This window comes from Dendropsophus ebraccatus, chromosome 6, assembly GCF_027789765.1.
Source record: "Dendropsophus ebraccatus isolate aDenEbr1 chromosome 6, aDenEbr1.pat, whole genome shotgun sequence".
NCBI lineage: Eukaryota > Metazoa > Chordata > Amphibia > Anura > Hylidae > Dendropsophus > Dendropsophus ebraccatus.
Window position 1 is genome coordinate 15,439,692 of NC_091459.1, and position 15,342 is coordinate 15,455,033.

At 45.5% G+C, this 15,342-nt stretch overlaps 1 protein-coding gene across 1 annotated transcript in view; it reads right to left on the reverse strand.

Moving 5' to 3' along the window:
- LOC138794663 (major facilitator superfamily domain-containing protein 8-like) overlaps window positions 1-15,342 on the reverse strand; it is a 44,795-nt gene that overhangs the window by 24,834 nt on the left and 4,619 nt on the right. The window contains exons 2-5 of the mRNA XM_069973454.1: window positions 14,662-14,736; window positions 13,651-13,836; window positions 11,503-11,565; window positions 9,938-10,057 (exon numbers count right to left, since the gene is read on the reverse strand). Coding sequence (XP_069829555.1) covers window positions 9,938-10,057; window positions 11,503-11,565; window positions 13,651-13,836; window positions 14,662-14,736 — 444 coding nt within the window. The remainder of the gene's footprint in view (window positions 1-9,937; window positions 10,058-11,502; window positions 11,566-13,650; window positions 13,837-14,661; window positions 14,737-15,342) is intronic.

Consider the following 15,342-nt stretch of genomic DNA (forward strand, 5'->3'; position numbering starts at 1 on the left):
TGCGCACTGCAGCCGGCCCCCACCTCCTATGAAGTGCGCTCCGCTCTCACCAAGGGCAGTAACATATCAAAAGTTATGTTTAAGTGGAAGACCCCTTTAATGTTACTCACATTTTGGCTTTACTAAAAACCTAAGGGCATCTGGGTTTAGTTATTAGTGATGAGCGAGTAATGAAATATTCGACTTTCGAGAATTCGAATCGAATAGGCACCGAGAGTCGACTATTCAATCCCATTATAGTCTATGGGGGGAAAAATTGCACTTGGAAATCAAAATTCGACTACTTGGAGGTCACCAAGTCCCCCATAAAACCTCCCTAAACGATGCCAACACCTCTGGAGTGACACTGGGATATTAGGGGGAGCAGGCCTGAGTGCACCCAACACCCCAAAATCACAGTATAATGCCACTCTCCGCAGTTGCAAAGGGAAAATATTTGTGAACGCTTTAGGAACATTTATGGCAATTTTCACACATTTTGTTCGTATTTCTTGCGCAGTGTTACATACATGATTCCAATGTGCGTCCGCAGAGCGTCATGTTATTTGCGCGTATCACGCGTAATGCTGTACGAACATTACTGGAACAGTATGTATCACGTGCCTTTTTCTGGGCTACTGGAACAATATGTATCATGTGCCTTTTACTGGGCTACTAATACAGTATATATCAGGTGCCCTTAGTGGTGTTAAACAGGGACACTATAAGTCACTTGTACACACAGGGTACTGGAATGAATACACCTGCTGATGCTGCTGTTATATCATCTATTTCTTAGCACTGAGAAGAGCTTTGGATTCAGAGATGACTTTTTCGCTTGATCTTTGCCCTGAAAAGGACTTTTGGGTGCTGTAGTAATCCTGCCTAACCAAAACGCTACTAAAACCTATCTCTCCCTGCTGCAAGAACTCTCCCTGGCTAGGTTGAAAGTGCATCTGCGGTTGAGAGGCGGGAGCCAAGTATTTAAGATACAAGGTCATGTGGTTCCGCTATCCAATGAGTGTAGGCGCTGTTTTCACACTGCGTGCGTACTCCCAGGGTCCCTCACGGCCTCCCTGCATGGTGATTGGATTAAAAAAAGCGCCAACTGCGATGGGAGGGCTTTTGAATGTTTCCTTCGAATATTCGCCTCACTCGATTGAATTCAAATCTTTCGAATACTGCAATATTCGATCGAATACCTACTTGATCGAATCGAATCGCTCATCTCTATTAGTTATCTTTCTCTATAAAATGCTCTTTAGCACACAAGCTTGCCAAGTTAGAACTATACAGTATAGAGCCGCACGCTCCATTGTGTGCAGCGGTGAATTGGGATTCGGGCATGCACGAATGCACCCGTGTCCCAATTCATCAGAAGGGATGATCTTCTCAAACACTGGCCGTTTTGTGTGAACATGGCCTAAAGATGAATTTACATAATACGTGTAGTGACTTGGCAGCAGTAGGAACACTCTTCCTTTGCTCCAGCTTGTCTCACATTTTCCTTTAATGATGGTAAAATTCCTGGTTATCGCAGTTAATTTTTTACAAGCCCCCACCAGCATATTGCTTCATCCCAGTCTGCAGTCACTGGGTGGCAATAATAAACCACCCACTTACGGCAGCTTATGTAATATAACTAGTGTAACTGGTTACGAAACCTCAGTCATCTGGAAGTGCTCTGGATCTGGAAGTTACGCTGAACGAGAGTTTTTTTACAGAAAAGTCATATTTTATGGCCTATATATTCAGTCCAGATTCAGACAGGGCAAGAGAGGAAGAGAGATGAAGAGAAAAATAAAGAGAGAGAGAATGGCTGATGGACTTCTAATGAAAGTAACACGTATTCATATTCATTCGGTACAGGCATATTCACACTAGACAGGTTTATGGCAGAAATTCGACATGTTATTATTAATTCAGTATTCTTTCAGAATTATTACCAATTCAGTATTCCTTCCCCCAGTTCTCAGCTGCTGCTTTCTGCTGAAGACATAAAAATGTGTGTGTGACTTCCGGTGGGCGGGACACCCAGAGTGGGCGCGTTTTAACTGAGCTCCGGCTGCCCGCTCCTTAAAACAGCACACCAGATTCCCTCACCTTGAAAACCGGAGTGGACGAGCAGCCTGTGAGCGACACCTCACCACCGGGTCCAACCCGCACCGGGTCACAGCAGGGCCGCTTCAGGAGGAGAGCGGCGGACGCCAGGGAAGGAGGCAGCGCCATCTTGCCCCTCAGCCGGCGGGACAACCCGCTCTGCCGCACCGCTGCCTGACTCCGCTCGGGAGTGAGCGGCTGACACCCGGCAACCCCCCTGGGACCCTCCCAAACCAAGAGGGACAGCGGGGGAGAGGACCCACAAAGCAGACAACCGGCCCCGACGCCATTCCCATACCACGTGGCGCGGCGGCGCTCCCCCAGGGAGACGCTTTGCGAGGGGCCGTCTCTTGGACACAGCCGGGGTAGCCGAGGCAGACATCTGAGAATTTGCGACCCCCTCGGCATCAGAAGGTACTGTGGGGGAAAGATTACATAAGGCCGACAAACGGCCCGACGCCATTGTCACCCCACGTGGCGCGGCTGCGGTCCCTCACTGGAGACAATCTGTGTGGGACACGCCGCTGCAGCTGCGGCCCCCCCTCCCCCCCCCCTGGGTTGAATAATAGTGAGGCCCTCGCACACTGCTACAGCCTGCCACTGAGATTTCATGCTGCTGCTGCCTCGCCGCCAACTTGCCCCATACACGGCATCAGGACATAACACCACTTTGCAGTACCTCTCCCGGGCATATGTACTGAACCTCACCCTGTTCAGTTCAGATATCCCGAACATTGTTTAAATCATTTACTGTGCTGTGCCGTGCTGTGTGTGACTTTCATCTGACCGACGTAACTGCACGTATACTGCATACACCAACCTGTGCAGCTTCTCTATAACTTGTGATACATACCCATCTACTGTGCTCGTATACCTTTCATTGCTGGAGTGCCGTGCTATGTGTGACTTTCATCTGACTGACATAAACGCATGGATAGTACATACAACAACCTGTGCAGCTTTTCCATAACCTGTGACATATACTCATCCACTGTGCTCGCATACCTTTCCCTGCTGGGATGCTGTGCTGTGTGTGACTTTCATGTGTCGGACATAATTGCACGAATATTGCGTACAACAACTTGTGCAGCTTCTCCATTACCTGTGATATACGCTCGCCCATTGGGCCTACATATGTTTACCAGTTAGGGTGCCGTTCTGTAGATGGTTTCTATCTGACGGACATAACTGCACAAATTCTGCTTACAAAAATGTATGTTATGCGACTTGCTCTACCACCTACCACTGACAGACACATGACACCTCACACCCATACGGTGACAGACACATATACTACCCCCCCGACCCTGCGACTCCTGAGTTGGAACGTAGCGGGCCTCAATACGCCCATCAAACGCAAGAAAGTACTTAGCCACCTGAAACGCCTGAAACCTGACATTATGTTTCTTCAAAAAACACACTGGAAAAAGAACTCTCCTTCTGCCCTACAGGCGGCATGGATAGATTCTTGCTACATGGCCAATTATTCCTTCAAATCACGAGGAGTAGCGATAATCTTTCGCAAAGGCCTTCATTTCGAGGTGGAAAAGATCATGGATGAGGGGGGTAGATATCTGTTATTGGTGGTAAGACTAGAGGATACGCAATATACATTTCTAAATATATACGGCCCTAACCAACCTAACACTTTTTTTTTTTCTCCAAACTGAATTCCTTTCTACTTCAGGCTCAGTACACTAACCTTATAGTAGGGGGTGACTTCAACACAGTACTGTGCCCCTCATTAGACAAAACAATGGGACGACACAATATATCCCCATCCACCAGAGACCTCCTGCATCTCATTGAATCAAACCGGTCATATGATCCATGGCGTCTATCCAATCCTAATTCCCGTGAATATACATACTATTCCCCCACCCATGACAGTTTTTCCCGGATCGATTACTTTCTCACATCCTTCTCCCTTATGGACTCCATCTCCACAAGTACAATCCATGCCATCGCTATCTCTGACCACTCCCCGGTCGCATTCACCCTACGGGGACTTACACCCCACACTAGGTCGAGGCTTTGGAGGTTCCCCACTTATCTCATAAACTCAAGCGACTTTTAGGATTATCTGAAAATGTCATGGGCAAACTTTATTGATGACAACATAGACCATGTGGATGACACCCCTTTGCTGTGGGCCACCTCCAAGGCCGTGATCAGGGGACACGTCATGAACTACATTTCCCTAAAACGCAAACAAGCTCATCAGAAATTCCAAACTGTATACCAAGCTTTATTACAGGCCCAACGGTCATACACACACCGCCCCTCCACACTCTCTAAACAAACACTCACTGAAGCACGACAAAATCTGGATGCCTCTGTTCAGGGCCAAGCGGTTTTGGTTGCTTAGGACTGAACAAAATAAATATTTCAGACAGGCAAACAAATCAGGGCGCTTGTTGGCCCGACTGGCTTCCCCTAAACATAAGTTCTCTTCAATCACATCGCTGCGCGACCCCTACACTGACGCCATCCTGACCAAAACCAAGGACATCAGTGCTGTCCTATATGACTACTTTGAGGACCTTCATAGAGCAAGCCCTACAGACATAGTAAAAAGTGACTCGTTCCTGGACAGCCTAGCCTTACCCACCCTGACGGATGACCAACAAGCCATGCTTAACGCAAACATCACTGAAGCGGAAGTAATAGCTGCCATTAAATCTTTTCCCTGTAGCAAAACACCGGGCCCTGACGGCTTCGGCAATGAGTACTACAAAACACTTCAGCCTGATATAACACCGACTCTTACCCGTTTATATAATGACGTATTCATTCGCAACGCCCCAGTAGACCTCTTCTTAGATTCCAGAACTATCCTGTAGCCGAAGCCGGGTAGAGACCCTCAGCTTCCACAATCCTACCGACCCATCACACTATTAAATAGTGATTACAAATTCTTAGCAAAAATCCTGGCCACTCGCCTACAGCAAATTCTCCCTACTCTTATACACCCCTTCCAACGTGGCTTCATACGTAACAGACAGGCTACCCGCAATATTAGAACTGCTATCTCCTTTCTCGTGGAGGCCCGCGACCCATCTTTTCCCCTGACAATGATACTTAAGGGCCTATTACACGGGTCGTTTAGATGAGCAAACGAGCGCTCTCAGTGCTCGTTCCCCGCTCGCTGCCGCCGCTATTCAGCGCGGAGTGCGGGAAGGGGGCGGCGGGGAGCTGCGGGGGGGGCTGCCCGGGTGATCACTGATCGTCCGGGCAGCCCATAGGATATAGTAGCGTCTGCTGCCGATGCTCCTATTCAACGGAGCGACGGCAGCAGATCGCTGCTATATCAGGCCGATTTCGGACGATAATCGTTCCGTGGAATAGGGCCTTTAGTTTGGATGCGGAAAAGGCCTTTGATAAGGTCTCCTGGCCTTTCCTTCACTCCATCGTAGACAGTTCGGCTCGACCTTTTCCAACTTCATCTCTTACACGCAAACTGACGCTAATTCCAAAATGACAATTAACGGACTCAACACTATGCCCTTTGACATCTTCACGGGCACTAGACAGGGCTGTCCTCTCTCCCCCCTCCTTTTCAACCTCTCTCTTGACCCTCTTCTATACCACATTTCCCCTGTAGCCCCTACTGTAGAATCCCCACTCTACTGTCAGGACCTCACCATGACCGCCTTTGCTGATGACATCCTTCTCGTCATTAGGAACCCTACACATATGCTCTCCCCACTGCTTGACGACCTCCAGACCTTAGGCACACTTTCAGGCTACCACATAAACCTGGAAAAATTAGAAGCCCTACTGCTTCGAGGGCCTACACGCCTACGTTGGTCCTACGTCTACCCATTTCGCTGGTGTTCCTCAGAAATTACTTATCTGGGAATCACCTTGCCCAAAAATCCTGCTCTTCTGTATAAAGCCAACATTAGGCCATACATCTCCTCCCTGGAAAAAACTGTTTCCAACTGGCGCAACTTACCGCTTTCTTACGTTGGTAGAGCACACCTTCTAAAAAAGGTCGAGTTCCCTCGCCTCCTCTATATCTTGCACTGCCTTCCTATATATTTGCGTCCTAAGGACGAGCGTACGGTAAACTACCTATATCGCACCTTCATTTGGAAGGGTGGGAGATCTAGAATCCCGTTTCACCTAAAACAACCAAAACTTAACGGGGGCCTAGGCTTCCCAGATGTTCGGGCATACAATGTAGCGACCCTCATGCGTATAGCTATAGACTGGCTAAATAAGACTAATCAGTTCACCGACCCAAGGAGAGACCAGCAGTTTCTTCCACGCCTCTCACTAGCCAACTTTCTTCCCCAACCCTATTGCAACATACCCGGACCCTGTAGGCTCAAACCCCTGATAATGGCAACATGGAGGCCATGGCAAAAAATGAGACAGGTCAAGGGATTACACCCGCGACATTCACCGTTTCTTTCTCTCATACATAATCCTGACTTCCAAAATAGCTCGCCTCACGGAGACTTTCTATGTTGGCACAGGGCTGGACTTAGTCATATAGCGCAATTCTTAAACACTGACACACACGATATCCTTTCCTTGTCGGAATTAACAAACAAGTTCCCACATATAACCATAACTTTCTTCCCTTACTTACAAGCTCATAGCTACATTTCTTAAGTGCTGGCAGAGATTCGCCCCACAGAATGGTCCCCGCACGTTAAAAAAGCTATAATGCACCCCCCCCACTATGCGAGGTCACACCTCCTTCTACTACAAATTTATACACGCCCCCTTAGACTATGCTCAGTCCCCTGCGGCTCTGAACAAATGGTCACACGATATACCGGAGTTGACGGCCTCAGCCCTTCTTAAAGCACACGGTAGGGACATTAAGTATCTACCCTCCAGCCGGTACTTGGAAATGCAACTGCAACTACTCCATAGATCCTACCTGTCGCCTCTCAGGGGACACAAAATGGGCATCTACCAATCGGACGACTGCTTTAGATGTAAAGAGGGAAGGGCCGGCATATATCACTGCTTGTGGGACTGCCGAGTGATTCGCTCTTTCTGGAACCGAGTCCACTCATTCGCCACTACACACCTGGTTAACTATATCCCACTGGACCCAATGTGGGCAATATTTGGTAGCATAGACACCCGTGGTATTCCTTGCACTGCAGGTGGCCGTAAGCTCCTGTATATGATCTCTGCGGCTGGGGTGAAAACTATATTACACACCTGGAATCACCCGACGGGCCCCCGCCTTCAAATTGTTTTTGGAGAAACTTTCATTCATCATGAAAATGGATTGGGTGGAGGCCTCGCAGAGGAAGGAATCCCATGTGGAACGCTTCTTTGATTGCTGGGAGAGCTATATTGCCCTGCTACCCCTGCCGATACAACGCTCCATTAAAAAATGCTTCTGTCTAACCACATGGTATCAGAAAAGATTGTTGGCGGAGGACCCTCCTATTGACCTGGGGTGAGCCGGAGTGTCCCACGCACCTACTCTGGAGTCCAGAAGCAGACTCCCTGCGAGAGCTTCAGTTGTTTGGTTTGTTAGGTTTGTGCATATGTTTAAATGCGCATCTTGTTGTTTTTTTTCTCTTCTTCTAACTACTTGTATAATGGCAGGTAACTTTTTTGTTCTGGATGACGCCTAATATGTCAACCATATCTCTCTCACCTGCATGTATCAAATATGAACCTTGTTCGAATGTTGTTGAATGTTTCTATGCTTTTATAAAATCAATAAAAACATTTAAATATAAAAATCTGTGTGTGCACTTTTCTTTTTGTCTCCCCCTCCTTCCCCCTCCCTTCTGAGACAGCTGATGTAAAAAAGTCCCTGGCAGGCTTTATCTGCAACATTGTAGCTTCTTTGTAATGCTGGGAGGGTTAATCACGGTGAGTTCATTAGTAACTTGACCTCACAATAACTCTCCCTGCATTACAAAGAAGCTACAATGTTGCAGATAAAGCCACTCAAGGGCATGTTAGACTCACCATGGGCGGCAACATATCAAAATAAATGTTTGAGCGGAATACCCCTTTAAAATTACACAATATTTTATTTACTTTAATAAGTCTTAAAGCCCTGCTACGCATCACAAAAAAGTTGACGGAACCCACTAATATTGGCAGGGCTGGCCATAGGAATAATAATAATAATAATAATAATAATAATAATAATAATAATAATAAATAAATAATAATAATAATAGTGTTTTTATTTGTATAGCCTTAAAGTGCCTGCAATCAATATGGACAAAGACAGGTATCCTCAGGGGTTTTGTCATGTTCAAGGGAATGTGTCACCTAGATTTTCTTTTACTGATTAGAGTCAGATACTAAAACTTGTTTTTTTATTCTAATCTGTTTCCATTTTCTGACGGTAATATTTTTTACTTCACTTTTTGTACATTGTTATGGGGGGGGGCGACCATATTGCCTGGGCTGTTTTTAACAGCATTTTAGTGACATGCTTTAAAGCAAACCTCATGGACATAGAGGACAATAGACGGAGTCTGCTCCTTGGGATAAATGGGAGACATTACTGAGCACGCTCTGTGACCTGTGAAGAGGTCATTCCACAGGGAGCTGCTATTGTCTCCTCTATCTACTGGTGTCACATGATGCCACAAGGTGTGCCCCCCTGATCTAAGGGAAAACCTAGCCATAAGACCTTATTCACACATCCCATAATATTGTCCAAGGTCGCAGATCCACGACCACAGACAATATTAGGGCCCATTAAAGCCTGTGTGTGCCTTCATACTATCCGTTCCGTCATCCGTGCCGTGATCCTTGTCGCAAAAAATTAGGATAGGTCATAGTGCGGAATGCGGCACGGATGTCTCTCCCCGCTCCTGTCATCCGCTCCCATCTTCCCCGCTCCTATCAACGCTCCTGTCACTGCTTTCATCTTCCCCTGCTCTTGTCATGACTCCTGTCTCTCCCCACTCCCATCTTCCCTGCTCCTGTTTCTCCATGCTCCTGTCACCACTCCTGTCTCTCCCCGCTCCCGTCACCGCTTCTGTCTCTCCCTGCTACCATCTCCCCGCTCCCTTCACCACTCCTGTCTCTGCCCGCTCCTGTCACCGCTCCTGTCTCTCCCGGCTCCCATCTCCCTCGCTCCTGTCACCGCTCCTGTCTCTGCCCGATCCTGTCACCGATTCTGTCTCTCCCCGCTACCATCTCCCCCGCTCCCGTCACCGCTTCTGTCTCTCCCTGCTACCATCTCCCCCGCTCCCGTCACCGCTTCTGTCTCTGCCCGCTCCTGTCACTGCTTCTGTCTCTCCCCTGCTCCCATCACCTGCTTGTATCTCCCCCCCCCTCCTGTCTCTCCTCGCTACCATCTCCCCTGCTCCCGTCACCTACTCGTATGTCCCAGCCCCCCCCCGCTCCTGTCACCCCCCGACTCCACCCCCAGACAAGTCAGCACCTCCTGATCCCGAACCCAGCACATCCAAATGGATGCAATCCCTCCTTCCTGTATCTATCCCCTCCTCTGTTGAACTTGATGAACATGTGTCTTTTTTTCAACCGTATAAACCATGTAACTATGTAACACTCTTTTTCACGGGTCACAGGGCGGACTCATGGTCCTTGAATAACATTAAACATGTGAATGAGGCCTAAGTGTTATTTTTCCTGTGTTGCTGTGAGGATAATGATATATAATATTACACCTCATATATTCACAACAATAGGCTGTCTGTGCAGGACATGATACTGGCTAGGCAATGACTGAGCAGGAGTCACACCTCTAATAAATTCTTCAATTGAATGAATTAAAAAGTTCTTTTCTAAAACTAGAGAAACCCTTTAATCTAAGGAGACGTCCTCCTAACTTTATGGCTTCTTTCTAACTTGCAATCATTCCGCAGCTGGCAGCAAACAACCTTACCTATTAGAAGCCCTGCTTGACGGCAAGCCATGGCCATAGCAAACACTGGTATACGATCTTTGGAACTAGAGCATCGCGTTAAATACCCAAATATTGAAGCACCAGCTCCTGCGCCAACACCTGAAATGTATAGAACATACATGAATAAAAAATTAAAATTTAAGGGGCAGTTCAGCAAAAACTTTATTTCAAATCAACTGGTGCCAAAAAATACCAGAGATTTGTGATTTACTTCTAGTAAAAAAAAAAATCTCCAGTCTTCCAGTACTTATCAGCTGCTGTATGTCCTCCAGGAAGTGGTGTTTTTTCTCCAGTCTGACCCAGTGCTCTCTGCTGCCACCTCTGTCCATGTCAGGAACTGTCCAGAGCAGTAGCAAATCCCCATAGAAAACCTCTCCTGCTCTCCTGGAAAGGAATACACCATTTCCCGCAGGACATACAGCAGATGATAAGTACCAGAAGACTGGAGATTTTTTAATACAAGTAAATTACAAATCTCTGTCACTTTCTGGCACCAGGAAGTTTTGCTGACCTACCCCTTTCATTTTCTGACATTGTTACATTGTAGTAAACACCTGCAGTGGTCACAAATCAATGCAATAAAGCATAAAGGCTTTTTTCTAGTTTATATTAAAAAAAAAAATACACCTTGCTAGGACTATAAAATAGCACTATATACTCGCCTTGTCAAGTCCAGTGCTCTGGTATGCCCAGGTACTTGTGTCTAATTCCCATAATAATGTGCTCTCCCTGCTCTGCCACTGTTCTGGACTCACTACAGCTTCAGTGATTCACTGCATTGGGGTCGGAAAATTATTAGCAGAGCTGGGAGAGCGTGTTATCGGCTGAACACAGGTGATGGGGAGCATCAGAGTGATAGGGCTGGATCAGGCAAGGAGAGTATAGGGTACATCACAGGTTTCAAACTCGTGACCCTCCAGCTGTTGCAAAACTACAATTCCCATCATGCCTGGACAGCCAAAGCTTTAGTTGGTCCAGGCATGATGGGAATTGTAGTTTTGCAACAGTTAGGGCCCTATTCCACCAGGCGATTATCGTTCAGATTATCGTTAAATCGTTAGAATCTAAACGATAATCGTTCGGTTAAAATGCAGTTAACGAATAACGACCGAACGAGAAATCGTTTATCGCTTTATAAGACCTGGACCTATTTTTATCGTTGCTCATTCGCAAAACGTTTGCAAATCGTTCGCATTGAATAAGACGTCGTTCGCAGTAGATACGAACGCAATAGCGAAGAAAAAACAATCGCAAATACAATCATAAGTAACGATCATCGTTCCATGGAAACGAGTGAACGTTTTCAGGTCTTTCGCAATAGAGATCGTTTGAGATCGTTAACGATTATGCGAACGATAATCGTCCAGTGGATAGGGCCCTTAGTGGATCACAATTTGACACCCCTACTGTACATCATTATTATACAGCCCAAGCAAGGTGAAATTAGCTTTTTATTTTAATTCTTTTAAAAACATTAATATTTTTGCTATACAACGTAGGCACAGATCGTCTTTCAAGATGTATTTCGTATCGACTGCAGTTACCTGCTACTAGACGACTGCCCAGCAGAAACCACTTGGACATTCCAACAAAGTACATGAAATTACCTAATAAAAAGAAAGATACAATTATTATTTAACTGCTAGTATGCTGACCAATCAGAACAATAGACCTGGACTTGATGGATAGATGTCTGGGGCAGGGTAATGGGAAGCCGCGTGGGACTGCGCCACTGACTTTTAATCTTGTTACCAGCTGTCTTTTTTTTTTTTTTAAGCGTGAATTCTCTGCAGCATTGCAAAGTATATCATGGATGTTTCTAGTAAGAGAGCCTGTCTCTAGGATCCATGCTGCCCATTGACCTGGCAGTATGAAACCAATCACAGGTTCCCTTTTTCTTAGTACCAAAGTTAGGGCCTTATTAGACGAGCCGATCGGGGCTCAATCAATAATGTAAACGAGTGCCGATCTCCTAGATACTGAGCCTATTACACGGCTCAATGATCATTTAGTAAAGGCTGTATGTATATATATGTTCAGTAACAGATTATAATAGGTCCGTTTCGGGCGGTAGCCTGGGGCCCAAAGCTCCTGGGGGGCCCATGGCCACCCAAAAAGAGTTTTACTTTCATTGGTGTATTGTCTTCTGGCTATATTTCTGTCATGATTTGAAAAAAAAATGCTGCTTTTTTACCACCAATTTGCACAAATCAGGGCATCATGATATTATCTATCCTCTACTATGAACACCACGGTAGTGCTGCGAAAGTTACAGTGGGGTCAGGAGGCCCAGGCTTGGTGAACAGCCCGGGGCCTATGGTAAAGTTTATCTGCCCCTGTATATGTTGTTAGCGATGTCCGTGCAGCCCTTGCCCTAAACTGTTATACATCACCTCTCCAGGCTCCCGGTCTTCTCCTGTCCTCTGCTTGCTTCCCAGCACCGCGGCTGCAGCTTCAGAGCAGTCTTTGAACTGACAGGCTGTTCAGCCAATCACTGGCCGGGACCACTGCAACCAGTGATTGGCTGAGCGGTCTGTCCGCTCAGAGACTGCTCTGAAGCTGCAGCCGCAGTGCTGGGAAGCAAGCAGAGGGCAGGAGAAGACCGGGAGAGGTGATGTATTCAATCATTAACTGTAGGTCACGCATCACTATTACACGTAATGATGCGTAGTTAGCGGACCATGATTTTGGTGTCGGACCTAAAGACACGATCAGCCGATAATCGTTGTCTCTATTACAGGGAGCGATAATCGGCCTGATTCAGCTGTAATAGGGTCCTTCCTGACATGTTTATTGTCATGCTTTTTCCTTACCCTATCCAGCACAATACCTTTATATTTGCATCGGTGTATGTAGTACCAATAAAACATACATTTGCAGTGTACGCCATATTACATAAGCCATAAAGCTTCGGTAGATATTACAATAATTTTTCCTGATAACAGAAGTGACAACATTGGGAAACATTTCTTTGGTGAAAAGTAATCTCCTGCTTTTCTAATGAGAGGTGAGGCGAGGTGAGGTACAGAATGGGGGAGATTTATCAAACATGGTGTAAAGTGAAACTGGCTCAGTTGCCCCTAGCAACCAATCAGATTCTACCTTTCATTTTCCAAAGAGTCTGTGAGGAATGAAAGGTGGAAAATGATTGGTTGCTAGGGGCCCCTCCAGAATGAATTCAGAAAATAACGGAGACAGCACTTATAGAGAAGAAACCGTGACTTTAATTCAGTCCCTCTTGCGCAATGTTTTAGTTCAATCCCAAGCGTGAGAAAGGCCGAGATCGAGCTGAAACATCACACAAGAGGTTGTGAATTAAAGTCACGTTTTTTGTTTTTTTTCACTTAAAGTTACACCAGTAGGTAGATCGCATCAGCTCCCTGTGGAATGACCTTTTTTCAAAGGTCACAGAGCGCGCTCAATGATGTTTCACATTCATCTCAAGGAGACAGAGTCGGTCTACTGTCGTCTATGTCTATGAGTCTAGCTGTAAAGCATGTGACTTAATGCTGTTAACAACACCCCAGGCAGTATGGCAGCCTCTATACCAATGTACAAAGAGTGAAATAAAGTAAAATTACAGTCAGAAAATAGAAACAGATTAGAATAAGGGAACAAGTTTTAGTATCTGACTCTAATCAGTAAAAGAGAATTCAGGTAACACATTCCCTTTAAATGGTGTATTTTCCTACCTGCAATCTCAAAGCAGTTGCTCAGTAGGATGACATGCTTGGTTCTTCCCGTACTGTCTGACCAATAACCAAACACTGGGCCAGACAAGAGTTCTGTAAGGCTGAATGCAGACAGAACCAGACCCAGGAAGAATGGCTGAGCATTAAGTGACTGAAGATACAACCAGACTGTAGGCAGGATCACAGCTAGGAAGGAAATAAAAAAACAAGGTATACATGAGGTACGTATAGCACATTATTGCTTTACTGCAAGGGAAAATGGAATATTATGTATTACTGACAACATAGTTGTACCATGCTATAAGGCAATCATAAATAAAAGCATATACCGTTTCCCCTGAAAATAAAACCTAGCTGAATTGCTAAATATAAGTAAAACCTAGCTAAGTTTTTGTTTGGAAGCCGAACAGAACACCAGAGCATGCAGCTGGGATTCTTTTTAGCCCGCCGCCGATGTCCCCTACCTTTACCAACTGTTGCAGAGCAGCTGCATGCAGGACATGAAGACCACCACCTGCCGCCATGTCCACCAATCAGAATGGTTCAGCTTGAAGGTACACAACCAAAACTGTCTCCCTCGCTTTTGCACTGAGCACATGCTAAGCCCCACCCCTATTTCCGGTCATTTGTTCTGGTCTGTCTGTTACTAGACATGCAGTGAATATCAGATTGCAGAGAAGTGGGACACCTAGTGGTCAAGAGTTTTCAGCTTTTTTCGATTAAAGCAAATCTGTATTGTCTGGTACCTCCCCAAATCCTCCGGTACCATTTATTAGCTTTTCTTAATCCATGTCTAGTCCTGGTCCTGCCTTGTCTCTTAGTGCTGGTATTAAGGTAAAAAAAATATTTTATTCTGGCAACAGGGTGTCAAAGAGGGAGGGATCCCCTTTAAACTGACCTGACATTTATAATGTATGTATAGATCATATATTTCATAGGGAAACAATGTTAATACAATGAGGATTATATACTTATTGACCGGGGGGTCAGGGGTTATCCTCAGATACAAACCATATTCAATGCCACTGAGCAAAAAGATGAATCCTATTGCAGCGTTTGTCAATTTTCGCTTCCTCAGTAGCAAAACTACAAAGAAAAAAAAAAAAAGAAATATATACTATTACAGTACAGGTAAGGGCAACATAATGATAGAAACAAAAATATGCATTAATAGAATATTTGTAAAATAAACAAAAATATGCTTTTAACTTTTTTTTTTTACGTTAAGCACTTTTTAAAAAACTGAACATGTCACTGACACCACAATACGTCAAAAAATCAGTGTAAAATGCGGCTGTATTTTGAATATAATAATGTTCTACAATAAAGTCTATAGAAAAATTTGAGGCTGTATAAAAATTGTAGTAAAAAAAGATTATATATCTTTTCTTATTACAATGTTAGTATAGGTGGCTGTTTTCTTTAGATTTCTATATAAGGCTGCGTTTTATACCTACTGTATGTCAGCGTAGCCTAAGGGTATGTGCACACTACGGAAAAGAGGCGGAAACTTCAAGTGGATTCCACCAGCCACCCCAGCTTGAAGCTCCGCCCATCCCATAGGTTCCATTATAGTATCAGGCAAATTACATCATCCGCCCAAAGAATTGACATAGAATTGAGCCTATGGGATGGATGGAACTTCAAGTTGGGGCGCGCAGCGGAATCCGCTTGAAGTTCTCCACCGATTTT